The 22,888-nt window shown below is 38.6% G+C and overlaps 1 protein-coding gene and 1 pseudogene across 2 annotated transcripts in view; both read left to right on the forward strand.

Moving 5' to 3' along the window:
* KPNA3 (karyopherin subunit alpha 3) overlaps positions 1-5,307 on the forward strand; it is a 112,867-nt gene extending 107,560 nt beyond the window's left edge. For both annotated transcript variants that reach the window (XM_037159344.2, XM_037159345.2), the window contains 3 exons: positions 293-455; positions 2,141-2,235; positions 2,774-5,307. In XM_037159344.2, coding sequence (XP_037015239.1) covers positions 293-455; positions 2,141-2,235; positions 2,774-2,872 — 357 coding nt within the window. In that variant the 3' untranslated portion in view covers positions 2,873-5,307. The remainder of the gene's footprint in view (positions 1-292; positions 456-2,140; positions 2,236-2,773) is intronic.
* A 1,865-nt stretch (positions 5,308-7,172) lies between these two features.
* Positions 7,173-22,649, forward strand: LOC119059621 (SIN3-HDAC complex-associated factor-like; annotated as a pseudogene).
* The last annotated feature ends 239 nt before the right edge of the window (positions 22,650-22,888 follow it).

Below are 22,888 nucleotides of genomic sequence, written 5' to 3' on the forward strand. Positions count from 1 at the left end.
GACATTGAAATACATCACAAACTGACAATAACCTGAGGGGTGGGGGAAGGGGATAACAGGAAAGAAAGGGAAGGGTCTCAGAACATGTATAAGGGGCCCATGGACAAAGCAGAGTAGGATTTGAGGGTAGAAGTGTGTTGGGAAGGGAAGAGTGGTTGGGGGAAATGGAGAAAACTGTACTTGAACAATAATTTTTAAAAAAGGAATTACTGATTGTTTATAAACCCTTACTGTATTCTTTTTGAGGAAAGGATAATTATATAAATAAAAAATCTTTTCTCATGTTATGTAGGTTGAATACCTTGTACAGCAGAATGTAATTCCACCGTTCTGTAGTTTACTGTCAGTAAAAGATTCTCAAGTGGTTCAAGTAGTTCTAGATGGTCTGAAAAACATTCTGATAATGGCTGGTGATGAAGCAAGCACAATAGCTGAAATAATAGAAGAATGTGGAGGTAAGAGTGGATTTACTAAAGAAAAATAGTTGAACACTAAACTCTGAAACATTAGATCCTTAGACAATTAGAAAGAAAACTATTAGGGTACATTGCTGTTACATCATCAGAGTATGTCGCTGTTCTGTATTCACTATATTATCATTCCAACGGGATTTTCCAGGGAGTAGGACATATGTAATGTGGAAAAACTGGTTGTGACAGTCACTCAATAACCTTCCTAGAGATTTACATTACTTTTTAGGAAATACAAATGCTACTCTTGAAGTCACAGTGCTATTGCATCAAAGAGTATTCAGACTGGAAGCATTTTCTTAGTAACAAGAAAAAATTATCCTACAGATGTTAAGGAGTCTTGTCAATGGTCATAGAAGTAGTTATAGAAGCGTAATTAAAAATCCAGATTTTATATTAATAATTCACTGTTGATTCTGGTTTTAGGATGTTTTACTTTTTAAGATAATTTGAAATTAGCCCTATATTCTAGTTTAGAACAACTTAACCCAGAGAATTTAAGCTACAAAATTGTTACTGTTAAGCTTTTTATCACTATAGTTTGTTCTGTGTATGGGAGTAATACTTATAATTAGGATACGTATTTACTTTGTAGTATAATTCTATAATGAATGAAAGATAATTAATTCATTTTCTTTGATACCTATTTTCCCATTTTTAAAATTATTATTTTTTTAAATATTTTCTTTATTTATTTTTCGAGAGAGGGGAAGGGAAGGAGAAAGAGTGGGAAAGAAACATCAATATGTGGTTGCCTCTCATGCGTCCCCTGCTGGGAACTGGCCTGCAACCCAGGCATGTGCCCTGACTGGGAATCGAACCGCGATACTCTGGTTCCCAGGCCCGCGCTCAATCCACTGAGCTACGCCAGCCAGGGCCCATTTTTAAAATTATTACTACATAAAGAAATATGCAACTATTTCAAAATAACCTAGCTGAAAAGGAAGCTGTCAAAGAAGAGTATTTATTATTAAGGATTTAGATTTATAGACTTGTGCCTCTGATATGTGGAATAAATATATTGGGAATATAAATGAAGGTGTTGTACAGTTCTAAAAAATTTTTCCAAAGTTTGTTGTAACTGTAGGACATAAGCCCCCCTATTCAGTTTTTTGAGGAAATTACTTCAATTTTAGTATATGTGCTGCCGAAGCGAGCACAGGAAATTACTTCAAAATTAAAAATTTTTATCTTTAATTTTTCTCAGTCAATCCCTAAATTCTGAAAACTTATTTTTGTAGTCACATAAAAGTAATACATTTGAAAAACAAAGAAAAAGATGAAAATTATTGTGTGGGGCAGTATGATTATGTTAAAACAGTCTGGGATGATCTTTGTTCTAGTTCTGTCACTAACTTGCCACGTTAACCTGAAATAAATGCCTTTACATCTGTGTGACAGTTTCCTCATCTATTAAATGGAGTGTTTCAGTGTTTTTTAAAACTTCTTGCCTTAGGGACCAGGGTACCTCAAGGACTTCTAAAGAGAAAGAAATTAGTGGGTTATTGGGTCCTCCAAATAGAACATATCAGGTTTTTATCTGTTTTTTAGGCAAACTTATTTTTGGGTCATTGGATAGTGTTCTGAGTTCTTTAGGAGTTTTTGTGATTAAAAGGCACACAGTTTGATTATATCTGCTTAATTATTATCTGCTTAATTATTTTTGTCAGGTTTGGAGAAAATTGAAGTTTTACAACAACATGAAAATGAAGACATATATAAATTAGCATTTGAAATCATAGATCAGTATTTCTCTGGTGATGATGTAAGTATATATTAAAGTATGGTATGTCCACATGTACATTGAAACCTGTACATACATGAGTTTACTAAGAATTTTCCTTTTAGATTAACATGAATTAAATTTGTATTGAATATCAGATACTCTTTAGGTGGCATTCTTCCAGTTATTTATAAAAATATAAATTTCAAAAATTAATGATTATTTTCCACAAATCAGTTTTTTCAAATACTATGTCTAAAACTTCATTATAAGTAAAATTTAAAAAATAGATCTTGTTACATTTGTAATCTGTTAAATGGGAAGAGATAGTAACTATAGAAACGAAGTATGTTTAGATAGATGCAATAAATCTAAAGATAAGGAACTTAAGAACAGGGCAGTTTTAAAATATGTGTTTAATTTTATGTTGTTAAAGTTAATATTATTGATTTACTTAAATAGTTTTAGCTGAATAAAACATTCATACAGAATTCTCTTGTTAGAAGTAAATAATTTCTGCTTACACCAGAATATATAGTATCTTAATATAATCAGGATTTTTTTTATTTGCTTTTTATAGATTGATGAAGATCCTAGCCTCATTCCTGAAGCAACACAAGGAGGTACTTATAATTTTGACCCAACAGCCAACCTTCAGACAAAAGAATTTAATTTTTGAGTTCAACTGAGTGCAGCATCTTTCCCACATTCAGTATGAAGCACCACCAGATGGCTACCAAATGACAGAACAACTGAAGGCTCCAAAACACAAATGCCTCTTCCTCGTTTTGATGCTTCTAAAGCAAGCCATGTCTCAGTCACTTTGCAGTTGCCAAAAGTTACTATCACATGGATTGTAAATGCAAATGCATGATTTCCTGAACTGTTTTAGAATTCTCCTTAATAATTTCAAGTAACCTGTTATGCCCTCTTTCCTGGTGCCACGCGCTGACAGCTGCAATCTCCAGTTTAGAATATTCCATAGTGGTGGCATGTTAGCTGTCCACTTAATATTCCTTTGGAAAATGGTGCGCTGTGGATCAAGACACTTTGATATCATGTATATACACATTGGAAGACTTTAAAGAGGTGCAGCTTGGTCTGAACCTCCATCATTGTCCTCCACAAACATATTTTCGTATTCTTTATGTGGAAAAAATAGATTTTAAAGTACAAGCCAAATGATTTCCATTGGTGGAACTGACACAAAAAAAGTCTCTTAAAAAAGAAATTTGATTATTGATTAAACAGATAAGTTTTAAAAAACTGCACTTCATCTACCAGTAATTGATGTATTCATTTTCTGCCTCAGAAGCCAGGGCTGGAGGAAGAACTTTAGCTATGGATGCTTTCGCCATTATACCTAATTTTTGAGAACAGCAAGCCCTATTTGACCACTTACTTCAGCCTGTGTGTTCCTGCTGTTTAGAAGTAATCAAATGCTGTGCATGGTATTTTACCTGAGCTGCAACCTGTTATGGACTTGAACTTCTGTTTAAGTTGAAAGCAAGAGTCCCTGACTATAAAGAAAAAAACAAAGGTCTGAAGTACCCATTGGTGATGTTAAGAAAAGAAAAATCTTGCTTTTAGCTTTCAGGAGTTGATATTTTTATTTTAAATTGATAATTGGGTATGGTTGATTTATATTGGGTTTAAACTGTGGAGCTTTCATGTTTACTGTAATTTAGTCTTAAAATATTTTTTACTTAGTAACCAGTGATTTTGATAATGTGGTTGGCTGGCAAGAAACCAGCAACTATTAAGAAGTGTCATAAAACTTCATTCTTCGAATATTGGGAAAGTTATTTCAGATCTTATTCTAAAAGCATATTCACATATTAAAAAATTCAGGCAGGATCTGTGTAGAGGAATAATCTGCAGTTATTTAACATAAACCTGATTTGCAGTGATCTTTAAGTACTTCCGCAAAATCTGATATTAACTATGTAAAGTCACTGCTTTTGGTAAATTGTCTGACCCAGTTATTTATTAATGAAAGAAAGTGAATTGAAATTTTTAAAACAATAATTTGTGCTATCACAGAAATGGTTTTACTGCTACTGTTTATTGGCTATAACTTTCCAATGTATTGATGTGAAGAGATAGAAAATCTAAACTAATTTAGTTATTCAGTGGGGGTGGGGGTTGTTTACTGTGTTAAAGATGAGACAGATGCCATCAGAGCTTTGTGAATCAGCTGGGGTGTTTTCACTGATAAACAACACATAGCAGGTATGCATTCATTACAAATATATGTATCTGCCAAGGTGGAGCCACTTTAAAGAGTGAGTTTTGTCTTGTATCCAGAATGGATACAAGCGTATGTTTAAACTGCAAGATTTTTACTTGCTAGAGAATCTGTTTTAATATAGTGGTTTGGCCTCTTGATTATTTATAGGTTTTATAAATTTTAGAATCAATTTCTCTTTAAGGTGGCTCAGATTTTTCAACTCTTGTGCACATAAAATTGAGTTGAAGTTCATTGTGCCTTTTTTCTTTATCCAAATTTTGAGTTAAAGCTTCATATGCTAACTGTATCCTGTTCATACACTGTAGTCTACATTTTTGAAACAGCGGTGTTCTACAAATAGGAAATAAGAGTTAAAGCTAATTAAGGTCACAAACTGCAGTGAAACCATTCAAGTCCAAATCTTCTTCATATTGTGAATTATACCCCCTCCAGGGGTTTCTTCTGGAGTTTAGTTTCTTCTGGACTCTCCATATTTACTGAGTTACCTTTTAAGTTTCGCACACATTGAGATTAAATTGGGCCATTCTTGTGCCAATTCCCATTTCCTTTGCATTTTAAGTACAAACTAACATAAGCGAATATTCGCATCAAGTAGTGCACACGTTTGTATGCATTTGCTTGATTCAGTTTGTTGTGACCTTATCAGTATGAAATTGGAATTGTGCCATTTCGTAGATAAAGGAAACTAAGTATGTCATTGCACTTTTAAGTTTTCAAAACAGTGTTGAAGAATTGCATTGTTTTTATTTTTTTAACTCAGTTTTAAAGACTAAAACATTCTTTCAAAAGAGGCATCTAAACGTGTTCTTAATTTTGTATATGGGCTTAGGTTTTGTAACCAATAAAAAAGCTGCTATCAAATATCATAAAATACTGAAGAACTTATTTCTAAAAGTATCTTGACTTTCTGGTTTTGTTTTCTGTGTGGTTAAATTTAAATTTGGAATTATTTTTGAAACATCAAACACAATGGAGGTGAGTTATGATTTAACTTTTTCATTGTATTTTTTCACTTTTTCATTTTTTCATCAAATGATATAAAACAACCCTCATTCTTTTAATGCCCAAGCACCCAGGTGGTCCTCTCACCCCCAAGGTCACACTCTCCTTAGCCAGTCCCCTGCCCTGTGCTGTCACTTCCCTGCCCAGCCCAAGAACAGTCCTGGGAAGAGGCTGAGGCAGAGCTGGAGGCAAAAAGAGATAGCATTGGACAAATAGCTAGTTTGGGTTGGGGAAGGGATTAGGAGTATGTTTTTTAATGCTCTTTTTTTAAAAATACATTTTATTGATTATGCCATTACAGTTGTTCTATTCCCCTCCACCCTACACCCCCCCACCATTCCGCCCCTTTAGTTTATGACCACGTGTCTCAAGTTCTTTAGATTCTATATTTTCCATACTATTCTTGCCCTCCCCCCTATCTATTTTCTGCCTACCATCTATGCTACTTATTTTCTGTACCTTCTCCCCCCTTCTTCTCCCATTCTCCTGTTGCTAACCCTCCTTGTGATCTTCATTTCTATGATTCTGCTCCTGATCTAGCTGTCCTCTTAGTTTGCTTTTGTTGTAGGTGTGGTTGTTAATAACTGTGAGTTTGTTGTCCTTTCACTGTTCATGTTTCTTTAACTTCTTTTTCTTCGATAAGTCCCTTTAACATTTCATATAATAAGGGCTTGGTGATGATGAACTCCTTGAATTTGATCTTATCTGAGAAGCGCTTTATCTGCCCTTCCATTCTAAATGAAAGTTTTGCTGAATAGATCAATCTTGGATGTAGGTCTTTGGATTTCATGACTTGGAGTACTTCTTTCCAGCCTCTTCTTGCCTGTAAGGTCTCTTGAGAAATCCGCTGAGAGTCTGATGGGAAGTCCTTTGTAAGTGACTGTCTCCTTATCTCTTGCTGCTTCTAGGATTCTCTCCTTCATTTGAATCTTGGCTAATGTAATGATGATGTGCCTTGGTGTGTTTCTTCTTGGGTCCAACTTCTTTGGGACTCTCTGAGCTTCTTGGATTTCCTAGAAGTCTATTTCCTTTGCCAGATTGGGGAAATTCTCCTTTATTATTTGTTCAAATAAGTTTTCCACTTGTGGCTGTTCCTCTTCCCCTTCTGGTACCCCTATAATTTGGAGTTGGAACGTTTAAAGATGTCCTGAAGGTTCCTAAGCCTCTCATTGTTTTGAATTCTTGTTTCTTCATACAAGAATTTTCTGTTTGGTCATTTTTTTCCTCTTTCTGGTCCACTCCATTGATTTGAGTCCCAGTTTCCTTTCCATTACTATTGGTTTCCTGTACATTTCCATTCATTTCAATTAGTTTAGCCTTCATAGGTTCCTCTAATTTGTGAATATAATCAACCAGTTCTGTGAGCATCCTGATCACCAGTGTTTTGAACTGTGCATCCGAAAGTTTGGCTATTTCTTCATCGGTTAGATTTATCAGCCCTGGGGCTTTGAGTTGTTCTTGAGCCATGTTTTGATCTGTTCATGTCTGTTAGGTATGAGGAGTGGAGCCTTAAGTGTTCACCAGGGCGGGGCCACCCAGGTCACTGGTTTGTGACGCTGTATGTAGGGGTGGGTCAGAGAGGGGCCACCCAGGTCGCTGGTTTATGATCTATGTGGGGGCAGGGTCAGAGAGGGACAATGGCAGTCCTCTCTGCCACTTCCCACCACTGGGGCCTGTACGGTCTGTCTCACTGCTGGCTCCTTCACCGGTTTATCTGCGCACTCGAATGTGTGACCGCGGTCAGCCCACAGTGGGTCCACCATCTTGCACCCACTGTCGGTTTGCCCACTACTCCACACCTGGGATCCGCCTACGGCTGCCTGGGTTGCGCGCCCCAGTGGGTCTGGTGAATCTTTCCTGCCCAACCCCACTCTGCTGCTGGCTCTGCCCCTCTTACCGGTTTGGCTGAAGGGTTTGTTGTCAGACTTCTGTATAGTTCAATTTTCTGTGTTTTGGCTGCGTTTTTGTTGCTAAAACTTTGTTTTTAAACTTAGTTGTGTGAGGAGGTACAGTGCTTCCACCTATGCCTCCATCTTGGCGGAAGTCCTCTTTTAATACTCTTTTAAAAAGACTTTAGTTTTAGAGAGGGGAAGGGAAGGAGAAAGAGAGGGAGATTAACATCAATGTGTGGTTGCCTCTCACACACCCACTACTGGGGATCTGGCCTGCAACCCAGGCATGTGCTCTGACTGGAAATTACAGTGATCCCTCACCTATTGTGGGAGTTACATTCCAGAGACCCCCACAATAGGTGATAATCTGCCAAGTAGTGGCATTATATTTATTTTATTATTTATATATATTTTAAGGCTTTATAAACCCTTCTCACACTCCTATAAACTGTTCCCACTCTCTTATTAACCTTTTCCACTCTCTTATTAACCTTTCCCATACTCTTATAAACACTTCATATGCTCTTAAACACTTTCTTCACTTAAACCTATATAATTTTAACAACATATAAAATTCGATATGGGTACTCACCAGTGAAGTATACTCCAACTTGAATGATCAAGATCATGAATTATGTAGCTGTGCAATATTGATGGCGATGAAGGTGATGATGAGATCAATGTACTGCACAGCCAAGAAGAGCATTACAGCTCTTCTGAAGGCACCACTTCATCAGGTGCTTCATCAAGTGGTGCAGTATCTTTGCCCTGGGCCATAACTTCTATTTCCGCTAAAGGCGTAGGCATAATTGATCTCTTCCTCTGAGTGATGAACATAGTTATGGGGAGTTGCTGGTGCTGCTTTTTATCCACAGAGGCAGCTTCTCCATGCAGAGAAATTCTCTTGAATCCAAAGCATCTCTCAAGTTTGTTAAACCAGCCCTTGCTGGCACTGAATAGGGTTGGTCTGGTGGGAGAAGCACTTGATGGTCCTGCTTCTGCATTGTCATCTTCATCCTCCTCCTCATCATCATCCTAAACCTCCGTGCTTTCCAAAAAACTGTCATAAAGTTTCTTGGCTTTCCTCCGGATGGTGTTAGTATCCAGCGAGATCTTCTTCTTGCAGTCATTTATCCACAGGGTCAATGTAGATTCCATCCTCACAATGGCCTTATTGTGGGAAGTGACCACCCTCTTTGCAGCCTTGTTAAAAGTCATTGTTACCATAGACCAAATATTCTTGTCTGTCTTTATGTAGTGAACAGAAGATTCATTGATCCTGTAATAGTGGCCTACAGCCACATAGCTTTTGCCCTCCTTTAATATGTTGAGAAGTTCCACCTTTTCTTTGGTGGTAAGCATATTCCTCTGGCACTTGGGTTCACTTGCAGAAGCTTTAGAAGGTGCAGAACATTTGGGTGGCATCATAGGGCTTAAAACAAATTCAGACTTTTACAAAAATTTCACAAAAACAATGCCACAGAGCAACAGTATGCACAGCAATCAGAAGTTGATGTGAAGTGTACAAGGAGAGATGTTGAACATATGGGCACAGTGTGGGAGAGCCAACAGACCATGCTGTGGTCACTGAGCCAAACCGCGCCCAGGATACAGAACACAGTGCTGTGGTTGGTTGCCTTCCATTTCATCAGCCAATAGTGTGCCGTGTACAATGTCATTTTAGCAAACTTGCACAAGGGGAAGTGGCATACTGCATTTCCATTGTGTACAGTATGCTATTTACCTGCTGATGAAATACATAGTTTTATTTTAATTTAATATTCTTTTAATATGTTTGAATTAACATTTTTATATTTTTATATTTTAAATTTTTAGGCAAAAATAATTAAAATCATAAATATTATATAAATACCTATATACTGCAATATCCTGTGATATAATGAAAACTGTGATACAGAATTAGATTTTTTTAAAAAACGTGATACAGTAAAGCCACAATAAGGGAACCACAATATAGCAAGGGATGACTGTAAACCAGCAACCCTTTGGTTCACAAGCCAGTGCTCATTCCACTTAGCCACACCAGCCAGGGCTTAAAGGCCTTTTTTAATACTAAGTAATCCAGCCCTACTCAGATAATTTTTCATAACCCAGCTCCCTCTGCCCTGCCAACTACTACCAAAAGGTGTTACTCCATCTTTACCCCTCCACATTCATCCATGGCCCCAACCCACCCCCTGAGCCTCCCTTTGGTGGGGATTCCTGGACTGATTAACTGCACAGAGCTCCCAGGGATGAAGTGCAGAGACACCCTAGTAGAGCCGTTATGAGTCTGAATCTTGCATAAGTGAGAGGTGCGAGATGGGGAACAGTTGTGGTGACAGTAAAAAGAGGAGTTTCACTTCCAGGCCCGTAGTCTCTAAGATCTCCCTTTCCCCAACATTCCCCCAAGAATCCCAGGGGAAGGTTCTCAGCTCTCCCAGACAGGGCTCTCCACGCTCATGTCTGCTACTCCAGTCAACTCCCAGAAACTTCTGAACTTCAGGTAGAGTCGTTATAGCTGCCCAGGCTGGTGATTCTCTTCCACCCCCCCACAGTTGCTCCTCATGAGTTGAGGCAACTACTGGGTCACCAGGTCATCTAGGTTGAAGGGGGTCAGCATCTACTTCCCACCCTGCATGGAGTACTCCTGGAAGTTTTTGATGAGGCCTCAGTGGTCCTCTTTATGTCACTGAATTCCTGGGCATCATCAGCACTGGCTGACCGACACAATCCCATGCATGGTGCCTGGTATGTTTTTTGGCCCTTTGGTGAGATTTGTGTTATCCTACAGCCTGTGCTGGAGGAGCCTATGGCTCATGGTCTGCCTGCTGACAGCCACTGAGACAGGACAGGATCTCATTGTATTTTAGTATCTCCTTTCCACTATGACAAACATGACCAGCAACAATTCCAGATTTAAGAGTATTTTGTGACAAATAAGCAAATAAGTACCAAAATCTTTATTATTCCTGAGCTGCCATAACAAAGTACCACACCAGTGGCTTAAAATAATAGAAGCTTATGGTCGCACAGTTCTGGAGACTAGAAGTCTACAGTCAGGGCGATGGCTGGGATATGCTCTCCCTAGGCTCTTGGGGAGGATCCTTCCTTGTCTCTTCATGGCTTCTGGTGGTTGGTGGAATTACTTGGCATTCTTGGGATTATAGCTATTTCACTCCAATCTCTGCTCTCATCATCACATGGCCTTCTCTCTCCATATCTCAGGTTTAAATACCATAACTTAAAGACCATTTGAAGTAAACCTGAGGGTTTTAAACAGTTAGGTAGAGGTTGTGGCTTTAAATGAAATCTTGGATTAATTAAAAGAACAAAGGAACAGCCAAACTTTGCATATACAAACATTTTTACTTTTGAATAATATCACTTCAAATTATTTATGCAAGGAGTCAGTGTATAAGTAAATAAATGTGATTGTATAGTACTGCTATATAATCTCACCATGATTCCCTTCAGAAGGGTTGTTGTTTTCAGAGGATTGTTTAATTACTACAGGTGAATATTTATGAATGTCAGTTGCCTTACAGTGATGGTTATGAACTTTTCTAACCCCAGTGGAACTGGAGGGTTTAATGAAATCTATTTGGAGAAAAATATATAATATAATTTGTATACATTAACTGTAAGTTTTAAAGCAAGGGTGTCCAACCTGTGGCCCGTGGGCCACATGTAGCCCAACACAAAATCATAAATTCACTTAAAACATGAGGTTTGGAAGATGGCAGTGATGTAGGTGGGAGCTGAGCCCACTTGCTCATGTACTTAACAGGAACACCTAACCAGTTTTCCAAAGAGCAGAGTGAATAGCCAATAGAACCCAGCTTATAAAAAGTTTGGAAGCCAAAGTGTACAGAGGACACTTAAAATGAGTAGTAAGGAGATTTTATAGGCTGACCCTCAGAGATCATGGTGTCACAGCCCCTGGGGCATTGGAGGAGAGCCAGGTCAGTGATAGCCACTGAATGGCTCCCTCCTCTCCCAAAGTGGGGAAGTCTCAAACCCTCACCAGCAGAGACCTGGACTGGTAAAGTTGCTGGGGGCATAAAAGGCAGTAAGTGACACACAGCCAGCAGTGTACACTGGCTGGTGTGGTGATCACCAGCTGAGGCACTACCAGAGAAATTGAGGAGCCGGATGACACTTGGAGCTGAGAGAAGAGATGGGCAACAACTGCCCATGACCCAGACAGACTCTGGGATGGTCAGAGAGTTGGACTATGTAGAAAGCCAGGCGCTTGTTAGGAGTGGCAAGTGGCACTGAAAGGGACTTTTCTCAAAAGAACCAAGCAGCTGGGCAGAGACCTCACTCATGCGCACACTAGGCCAGGCCAACAGGGAAGAGGATTTGCTCCCACACTGAGTGCACTGAGCACCTCATAGACTGATCAAAGGGTCGCAAAAGGAGGTGAATTAACAATGCGGGCCTGGCACAAATACACAAAGTGGACAGTGTAGGCCACATAGTGCTCTGAGGGCATGGGCTAGAAACCGCACCTGTGATTATTGTAGCACAGACTAAGCCCCCATCCTTGAGGAACCACAGAAAATCAAAACACTGGAGCCCAGCCCTCCTCTGCCTACAGGATCCAGGGATACCTGCAAAACTGCTTTGGAAGGTGTAAAATCAACAGGAAATTTTTTTTAAGACTAAGACAATAACACCTGGAGCTGTGACAAAAACAGAGACGGATCTAGAAGGTGAACACCAACAGCTGAGACAAATTTCAATTTCCTATCTTTCAAAACTTGCATGTTTTTTAATTTTCTTTCTGTTTATTTACTTTGTTTTTATTGTTTTCTTATTCTCCCTTTTATATTGCATTTTAATTTTCCTTCTTTTATTTCACTCATATTCCAAATAACACACTACTCTTGGGCTTTTACATTTATTCAGATTATATATTTCTTTTTAATTTTATTTAGTTATTTTTCAAGTACAGTTTTTTGTCTATTTCTTCCATCCCAGCCACCCCGACCCCATGCTCCCCACCTCCCTCCCATTTCCACTCCCCTTAGTTCTCGTCCCTTTGTCCTTCCTATTTGTTCCTCCAAATCCCTCCCCCTTTTTCCCTTTAAATTCCCTTCCCTCTCTCCTCTGGTCACTGTCCCCTTGTTCTCTATTTCAGTGTCTTTTTTCTTTTTTTCTGCTTGCTTGTATGTTTTGTTGTTTAGCTTCCTGTTAAAGGTGAGATCATATGGTATTTGTCTTTCAACACCTGGCCTATTTCATCAGCATAATGCTTTCCAGTTCCATCCATGTTGTTGCAAAGGGTAGTAGCTCTTTCTTTCTCTCTGCTGCATAGAATTCCATTGTGTATATGTACCACAATTTTTTGATCCATTCATTTACTGATGGGCACCTAGGTTGCTTCCAACTCTTGGCTATTGTAAACTGTGCTGCTATGAACATTGTGGTGCATAGGTTCTTTGAAATTGATGTTTTAGGATTCTTAGGATATAATCCTAGCAGTGGAATTGTTGGGTGAAAAATCAGGTCGATTTTAATTTTTCTGAGAAAATTCCATACCGTTTTCCATAATGGTTGCACCAGTCTGCAATCCCACCAACAGTGAACTAAGGACCCCTTTTCTCCACACTCTCTTCAACATTTGTTGTTGGTTGCTTTGTTTATGATAGCCATCCTGACCAGTGTAAAGTGGTATCTCATTGTGGTTTTAATTTGCATCTCTCTGATAGCTAACAATATTGAGCATCTCTTCATGTGTCTCTGGATGTTCTGTATGTCCTCCTTGGAGAAGTGTCTGTTCAAGTCCTTTTCCCATTGTTTACTTGGGTTGGGTGTCGTCTTAGAGTGGAGTCGTGTAAGTTCTTTGTATATTTTGGAGATTAAACCTTTGTCTGAGGTATCATTGGCAAATATGTTTTCCCATACAGTTGGTTATCCTTTTAATTTAATACTGTTTTCTTTAGCCATGCAGAAGCTTTTAATTTTGATGAGATCCCATTTCTTTATTCTTTCCTTTACATTCCTTGCTGTAGGGGACATATCAGTAAAAATGTTGCTGCCTGAAATATCTGAGATTTTCCGGCCAATGATCTCCTCTAGGACTTTAATGGTGTCACGGCTTATGTTTAAGCCTTTTATCCATCTTGAATTTATTTTGGTATATGGTGTAAGTTGGTGCTCAAGTTTCTTTTTTTTTTTTTTTGCACGTAGCTGTCCAGTTGTCCCAACACCATTTGCTAAAGATGCTATCTTTACTCCATTTTATGTTACTGCCCCCTTTGTCAAATATTAATTGACGGTAGAAAGTTGGGTTGATTTCTGGGCTCTCTGTTCTGTTCCATTGGTCTATGTGCCTGTTTTTATGCCATTACCAGGCTGTTTTGATTACAGTGGCCTTGTAATGCAGTTTGATATCAGGTATTGTGATCCCTCCTACTTTGTACTTCTTTCTCAAAAGTGCAGCTGCTATTTGGGGTCATTTATGGTTCCATATAAATTTTTGAAGTGTTTGTTCTATGTCTGTGAAATATGCCATTGGTACTTTAATAGGTATTGCATTGAATCTGTATATTGCTTTGGGTAGTGTGGACATTTTGATGATGTTAATTCTTCCAATCCATGAACAAGGTAGATGTTTCCATTTGTTTTGTGTCTTCCTTGATTTCGTTCTTCAGGGCTGTGTAGTTTTCTGCATACAGTTCTTTTACCTCCTTAGTTAGGTTTATTCCCAGATATTTTATTTTTCTTTTTGCTATATGGAATGGGATTTTTTCCTTGATTTCTGCTTCTCCTGATTCATTGTTGGTATACAAAAATGCCTTTGATTTCTGAATATTGACTTTGTAACCAGCTGTTTGGCCTAATTCATTAATTAGTTCAAGCAGTTTTTGGGTAGAGACTATAGGATTTTCCATGTATGCTATCATGTCATCTGGAAACAGTGACAGTTTTGCTTCCTCCTTTCCTATTTGCATGCCTTTTATTTCCTTTTTTTTTCTTTTTTGCCTGATTGCTGTGGCTAAGACTTCCAATACTATATTGAATAGAAGTGGTGAAAGTGGACATCCTTGTCTTGTTCCTGATCTTAGTGGAAAAGCTTTTAGTTTTTGCCCATTGAGTATGATGTTGGCTGTAGGTCTCTCATATATTGCCTTTATTATGTTGAGGAATGCTCCCTGTATTCCCACTTTGCTGAGTGTTTTTATCATAAATGGGTGTTGTACCTTATCAAAAGGTTTTTCTGCATCTATTGATATGATCATGTGATTTTTGTCTTTCCTTTTGTTTATGTGATTAATTACATTTACTGATTTGCGAATATTGAACCATCCTTGCATCCCTGGGATGAATCCCACTTGGTCTTGGTGTATGATCTTTTTGATATATTGTTGGATGCGATTTGGTTGAGGATTTTAGCATCTATGTTCATCAGCGATATTGGCCTGAAGTTTTCTTTATTTGTTGTGTCTCTACCTGGTTCTGGAATTAAGATGATGCTGGCTTCATAAAAAGAATTTGGGAGTTTTCCATCCTTCTGGATTTTTTGGAATAGTCTGTGGAGAATAGGGGTTAGCTCTTCCTTAAATGCTTTGTAGAATTCTCCTGTGAAACCATCTGGTCCAGGGCTTTTGTGTGATTGGAGTTGTTTGATTACTGCTTCAATTTCTTTTGCTGTTATTGGTGTATTTAGATTTTCTACTTCTGTTTTCATTGAGTTTTGGAAGATTGTATTTTTCTATAAATGTGTCCATTTCCCCTAGGTTTTCAAATTTCTTGGCATACAGTTCTTCATAGTAATTTCTTACAATCCCTTCTATTTCTGTGGTATCAGTTGTAATCTCTCCTCTTTCATTTCTGATTGTGTTTATTTGTGTCTTCTCTCTTCTTTTCTTGATGGACCTATTAAAGGCTTGTCTATTTTGTTTATCTTTTCAAAGAACCAACTCCTGGATTCATTGAGCCTTAGAATTGTGCTTTTAGTTTCTATGTCATTTAATTCTGCTCTAATTTTGGTTATTTCCTTCCTTCTGCTTGCTCTGGGCTGTCTTTGTTGTTGTTCTTCAAGTTCTTGCAGGCGTAGGGTTAGGTTGTTTGTTTGAAATGTTTCTATCTTCTTTAGGTAGACCTGTATTGCTAAAAACTTCCCTCTCAGGACTGCCTTGGCTGTGTCCCATAAGTTTTGGGTTGTTGTGAGATCATTTTCATTTGTTTCCAGAAACGTTTTGATTTCTTCCCTAATTTCATTCTTGACCCATTCGTTGTTTAATAGCATACCATTCAGTGTCCATGATTTTGGGTACTTTGGGGTTTTTTTGGGGGGTTGGTTTCCAATTTCAGTCACTTGTGGTCAGAGAAGATGCTTGGTATGATTTCAATTTTCTTGAATTTGTTGAGGCTTGTTTTGTGTCCTATCATGTGGTCTATCTTTGAGAATGTCCCATGTGCATTTGAAAAGAATGTGTATTTAGCTTCTTTGGGATGAAGGGCTCTATATATATCAGTTGAGTCCATTTCATCTAGGGTGTTGTTTAATGCCACAATATCTTGGTTGATAGTTTGTTGGAAGATCTGTCCATTTTTGATAGTGCGGTGTTCAAATCCCCTAGTATAATTGTGTTGCTATCAACATCTTTCTTGATGTCCTTGAAGATTTCTTGATATATTTGGGTGCCCCTATGTTTGGTGCATATATATTTATAATGTTAATGTCTTCTTGGTGGATTCTTCCCTTGAGTATAATGAAGTAACTTTCTGGGTCTTTCTTTATGGCCCCTTTTTTGATGTCTATTTTGTCTGATATGAGAATTGCTACCCTAGCTTTCTTTTCTTGTCTGTCTGCTTGGAAAACTTGTTTCCAGCCTTTCACTTTTAGTCCGTGATGGTTTTCTGTCCTGAGGTGGGTCTCTTGTAGGCAGCATATGTGTGGGTCATGCTTTCTTATCAATTGAGCTATTCTGTGTCTTTTGATTAGAGCATTTAATCCATTTATGTTTAATGTTATTATTGATAGGTACTTATTCATTGCTATTTTTGTACCTGTGTTTCTCTCTTTCTCCCTCTTTTCCTTCCTTCCCTTAAAGCAGTCCTTTTAGTATTTCTTGTAGGACTGGTTTGGTGGAGGCGTATTCTTTTAGACCTCTTTTGTCTTGGAAACTCTTTATTTGGCCTTCTCTCTTGATTCAGAGCCTTGCTGGGTAAAGTAGCCTTGGTTTTAGGCCTCTGGTTCTCATTACTTGGAATATTTCTTGCCATTCTCTTCTTGCTTGGAGTGTTTCCATTGAGAAGTCAGTAGCTAACCTTATTGGGGCTCCCTTGTATGTTATTTCTGTTTTCTCCCTTGCTGCCTTTACGATTCTGTCTTTGTCTTCGAATTTTGCCATTTTGATGATGATGTGTCTTGAAGTGGGCCTCCTTGGGTTCCTCTTGGTTGGGACTCTCTGTGATTCCTGGATTTGTGTGACTCTTTCTCTCATCAAATTAGGGAAATTTTCTCTCATTACTCTTTCAAATACGTTTTCTATCCCTTGTTCTTTTTCTTCTCCTTCTGGTATTCCTATTATTCGGATATTATTACGTTTCATATTGTCTTGTACTTCTCTTAATTCCTCTTCATTCTTTCTGAGCCTCTTTTCATTTTCTTGCTCTTTCTGTGAGATGGTCTCTATTTTGTTCTCCAATTCACTAATCCTATCCTCCGCCTCATCTATCCTACTTTTGAAACTTTCTACTGTGTTCTTCAATTCAGAAATTGTATTCTTCATTTCTTCTTGTCCCTTGCTGATAGTTTCCATTTCCTTTTTCATGTTGATGTAGTTTGCAGAGAGATCATTGTAGTTCCCCTGTAGTTTCTGGTAGTTCACTCTGAGCTCTTTGAACTTTGTAATAATCAGTGCTTTGAATTCACTATCTGATAGTTGATTAGCCTGTATTTCATCTAACATTCTTTCTGAAGTTTCTGCTTTTTCTTTCATTTGGGGATTGTTTCTTTGTCTTCCCATTGTTTGAGACTCTTCTTGTTAGTCTCTGCTTCTAAAATTGATCTGTTCTCAAAGCCTGGTTTTATGGTGTGAACTTCTGTGGTATGATCCTTGTGAAGTTCAGTGGTGCAGACTCCTTGAAGTTTCTTGATGTTCTCTGTCTCTACCTACTCTCACGCTGGTCCTCGCGCTGGTCCCTGCATTGGTTGCCTAGCACTACTGAATGTCCTGGCTCTAGTAGCCGCCTCCTCAAGCACCCAGGCCCATTACTACAGCAGAGGCACAGGGGCCAAGAATGTCCTGGCTCCCATAACTGACTCCTCTGCCGCCTCCCAGGGCTGTCACAGGGGTCTGGAGTGTCCCAGCTTCTGTACTTGACTCCCCTGTGTCCAGTCCTGTCCCCATGGCAGTGGCACAGAGGCTTAGAATGTCCCAGCTCCGGTACCTGACTCCCCGGCATCCAGTCCCATGGCCATGGAAGCGGCACAGGGGCTGGGAATGTCCCCGCTTTTGTAGCTGGGTCCTCTGCTACCCAGGGCCGTCACAGGGGTTTGGAGTGTCCTTGCTCCCGTACCTGACTCCCTGGTGTCCAGTCCCATCGCTATGGAAGTGGCACAGGGACTGAGAGTGTCCCGGCTCTCGTAGCTGGCTCCTCTGCTGCCCAGGGCTGTCACAGGGGTCTGGAGTGTCCGGGCTCCTGTACCTGACTCCCTGGCGACCAGTCCCGTCGCTATTGCAGTGGCACAAGGGCTCAAGACTGAACTTTCTTTAGCTCCAAAAAAGAAAGGATACTCAGTTCTCCAACCCAAATAACCCATGGGGGATAGTTGTTTACACTGCCAAAACCAGAGTACTGGAAGTAGGTGCTCAGAGTCATTTAATGTATTAAGCTGACCTTGAATAAGTCATCAGGAGCCCTGAAAAGAAATGCAGGGTTCCCTGGAAAGGGTTCCCCCAGAGACGTGCCTGAGAAAGGGGCTCATGCCTTGGCAAGAGTTACAGGTCCCAGGGTATCAATAAGCTCTCACTGGCCCTCGATCTTTTTGGGATTGCTTGAGGAAAAATTTCCTTCGGGTGCAAAGAAGTTCCATAGAGATATTCACCATACTTGGCTCATCCAGAGAACTGCATGTTAATGGCTGGTTTTCCCTAGAAGTCTGCTCAGACTCTACAGGTCTCAAAATTAACATATGAAATCATGCTTCTGAGGCCAAAAAGCCCAACAGTGAGTCTCCTATTTAGAAAACTAAGATGGTGAAGATGAAGATCCTTTTATACTTCTAAATTAATCTTTGTGGGTGGATCTGCTCATGTACTGATACACCAAGGATGTGGAGAACACAGCCCAGGAATTCTGCCCATGATGGAGACATAGGTATAAATGCTTCACTTTGTGCAACCAAAAGAAGAACACCAACAAATTAAAAAACAAAACCAATCACAATGGCCACATATTCAAATTTCATGGAAGACTGACAACCAAAGAGTTAAAAAAATCCATCCGTGGGACCTCATCAAAATAAAAAGCTTCTGCATGGCCAAAGAAAACAGTATTAAATTAGCAAGACAACCAACTGTATGGGAAAACATATTTGCCAATGATACCTCAGACAAAGGTTTAATCTCCAAAATATACAAAGAACTTACATGACTCCACTCTAGGAAGACATCGAACCCAATTAAAAAATGGGAAAAGGACTTGAACAGACACTTCTCCAAAGAAGACATACACAATATCCAGAGACACATGAAGAGGTGCTCAATATCGTTAGCTATCAGAGAGATGCAAATTAAAACCACAGTGAGATACCACTTTACACCAGTCAGGATGGCTATCATAAACAAAGCAACCAACAACAAATGTTGGAGAGGTTGTGGGGAAAAGGGGTCCTTAGTTCACTGTTGGTGGGATTGCAGACTGGTGCAACCATTATGGAAAACAGTATGGAATTTTCTCAGAAAAATAAAAATCGACCTGCCTTTTGACCCAGCAATTCCACTGCTAGGATTATATCCCAAGAATCCTAAAACATCAATTTCAAAGAACCTATGCACCACAATGTTCATAGCAGCACAGTTTACAATAGCCAAGAGTTGGAAGCAACCTAGGTGCCAACCAGTAAATGAATGGATCAAAAAATGGTGGTACATATACACAACGGAATTCTATGCAGCAGAGAGAAAGAAGGAGCTACTACCCTTTGCAACAACATGGATGGAACTGGAAAGCATTATGCTGAGTGAAATAGGCCAGGAGTTGAAAGACAAACACTATATCATCTCACCTTTAACAGGAAACTAAAGAACAAAATAAACAAGCAAATAGAATAAAAATAAAGACACTGAAATAGAGAACAAGGGAACAGTGACCAGAGGGAAGAGGGGAGGGAATTTAAGGGGAAAAGGGGGAAGGATTTACAGGAACTAGTATAAAGGACACATGGACAACAATTAAGGGGGGTGGGAATGGGAGGGAGGTGGGGAGCACTGGGGGGGTTAGGATGGGATGGGAGTAGAAAACAGAAAACTATACTTGAACAATAATTAAATAAATTTAAAAAATAAAATAGCACATAAGGCACTAGAACAACACCTGTCACAATACTGCTTAATAAATGTTAGATGCTATTAATATCATGATTCTTAATAATACAAACCAAGAGAACTAAAACTCTGAACTTGAAATAGTAGGAAAAATATGGAGATCCTTTATGCAAAAAATAAAGTTATGTGTGCAAGTAGTAAAAATATGAACTTGTGCAACTTGTAAAAAGTCAGTATTTTGTATTTATATCTGCTATACTTTTTTTGAAAAACTTGACAGAATGTAAAGAACAATCAAATAAATTTCAAGTTTGTGCCATCCATAATAAACTATTTTTTAAAATTGTTGTTCAATTACAGTTGTCCCAATTTTCCCCCAACTCCCCTGCCCTGCCTACCCCCAACACACACTACCTCAGTCAGTCCCCACCTTGCTGTTTATTACTCTGGGTCCTTTAAAATTATTTTTTTCTTGTGAATACTTTAATCTGTGTTATGATTCATTCAGTGATTTCTCTTAGTATTTTATAAAATGCTTATCCTCCTTTCTTAAAAACGTCTTCTTTATTGACTCCAAAACCTTTGAATATTTTAGTGCTTTTGCTCATTCATATTCCCGGCTTATCTAATAAAATTCTACCTCTCTTAAAGCCCAGATTAAATTTTATGTATTCAGTTATAGTATTCCAAGACATCCTGGTTAGAAGGGACTCCACTAGTACCCAACTGTAAAATTTTGCAACCCAAGGCTCTACTATTTGCTGTCTTCTATCCTGTGGTTTATTCTCAGATGGATTTGCATAGCTTGCTTCTGTCTAATCAGATTGTAATCTACCTGATTATAGGGCCTGTGATTTTTTACTTTTTATTTCTTACAGAAAATAAAGTTTTGTACAAATAGTTAATGATAATTGACTCATGGTTTTGAAAGCCCCATGTATATGAGATTTCCTCTAACATTTTAATATCTACCTCTCCTACAGTTTTATAGAAAAGAAGAATAACACCTATCATAAAGTTTTCTTCATAGATGCTTTTATAGTTGGAGGCAATAGGGGCAGGGGCAGTAATTTATAGTTAGTGGTTTAGTAGAAATAATAAATTAGTGCCCAATTTTCCATACTAGAACAAGGACAACTTTATGTGTATAACCAGTTGAACTTATTTTACTTTTTTCTTTTTGGTCCTTCATTCTAAATATTCTCTTTCTTTTTTTGCATACCTGCTAAGGATGTTTTTCTTAAAAATATTAAAAGTTATAGGTGAAAACTTTTAACACTGTATATTTAACATAATAAGGACCTTAGAATGCTTTAACTCTGACTCTTGCCTTTCATCTTCAGTTGATTGATATGTGATATTCTAGTTTCACCCTGTGTTTATTCTCTAAAAATTAGTGATTTTCATTGTAGTCAGTGTTTACTTAGATTTACCAACATGTCTACTGACTTCTTTTCTCATCACTGATTCTTGCATTTTAACTTTTCCTGGTAGGTTTATATTTCTTCTTTCTGCAAGGGCCTGTGGGATGGAAATTCTCTTAGTTTTGGTTTAAAATGTATTCATTTTGAGAATTGTAGAAGACTATCCTTCTAGACAAGGTAATTGAGGAAGAGGCAGCAGTTGGAGAGGTAGTTGGCGTGGCATGTACTCAGCACCTTAGGAACGTTATTGCATATGGACCTGCCTTTTGTTTTCCAGAAGAAAAGACGTTTGGTTTTCAAAAGTCAAATATGTACCAAGCTATAGAGGGCTACTGTACTTGCAGAGCTAAGTTCTCCAGTTCTCAATTTACTGACAGTAAATGCTATGAGACCTGTTCTGGGTTGCATGAAAGTCATTCTGGAGGCATCTGTAATTCCTGTCTTGCTCATAAAAAGATGGAAGAAATTGCTGGCAGGGTGAAAAAAACAAATCTGGAATCATGCAGCAGGACCCAGTCCAAAAACTACATTTAGCCTGGCGTTGATTAGAGAGTTGTCCTGATAGGCCAAGGTTGTGGGTTTATCCCTGGTCAGGGCACATATAAGAATCAATGAATGAATGCACATATAAGTGGAACAATAAATTGATCTTTCTCCCTCTGGCTGGTGTGGTTCAATTGGCTGGAGTGTCGTCCAGTAGACCAAAGTGTCATGGATTTGATTCCCGATCAAGGCATGTACTCATGTTCAGATTCCATCTTTGGTTAGAGCATGTAGGAGAAGTAACTGAGAAGCAATGTTTCTCACACTGACTTCCCTCTGTCTTGCTCTCCCCCTCTGTCTCTCCGTATACTTCCTCCCACACCAGCCTTCCTCCCTTTCCCATTGTCTAAAATCAATAAGCATGTTTTCAGGTGATGATTTTTAAAAAATTGATAATTCTCTCCCTCAAAATCAATAAAATAAAAATAAAAAAGAGTACATTGAAACCAAAGAAAGGGAAAATTCTATTTGGAAATGGGATAAAAAAGCAATCAGATTAGCAAACTGCTGAAGTGATTTAAAGGTCATAATTCTAATACTCACAGATTCACCTGAAGTGTCTCCCCAGCTCAATCTCCTCATGATAGTTAGATGATGGCTCAGATATAGAGACAGCTTCTGGCTCTAAGAGAGCACCAGGGTTTTTCTTCTTTTTAGGTTTCACGTATTGGATAAACATAAAATATTTTGAAGGTTTATCTATAAAGGTTGTTTTGGGGAAGTACTCATTTACACACATCTATTGAAGCCTTGTTGCAACAATAAGAAAGCAGCTGCTGAGAAACTGGAGGGGCAGAGGCCAGAGCCTCTGCCCATCTCCCTTCAGGAGTGGTGACAGGCTTATGTAGAAGGGGAACAAAAAACAATTTAAATTTTAGAGAAAGAACACATCAACAAAATGACCCTCCTATCTTCAACTTGGATACCTGCTATTCTGCTAAAAGACAATTTCTAGATTAGGTTTGAATGGGTTATTTTTTTCTCCATTTCCACAAGTTCCACAAATTCTGAAGCCAGTGTCTAGCTACTAAAAGAAAAAAAGAAAGATATGTACATATTGTTTAAGATACTGAG

This window comes from Artibeus jamaicensis, unplaced genomic scaffold (genome assembly GCF_021234435.1).
Source record: "Artibeus jamaicensis isolate MK-2021 breed Jamaican fruit bat unplaced genomic scaffold, CSHL_Jam_final contig_410, whole genome shotgun sequence".
Classification (NCBI taxonomy): Eukaryota; Metazoa; Chordata; class Mammalia; order Chiroptera; family Phyllostomidae; genus Artibeus; species Artibeus jamaicensis.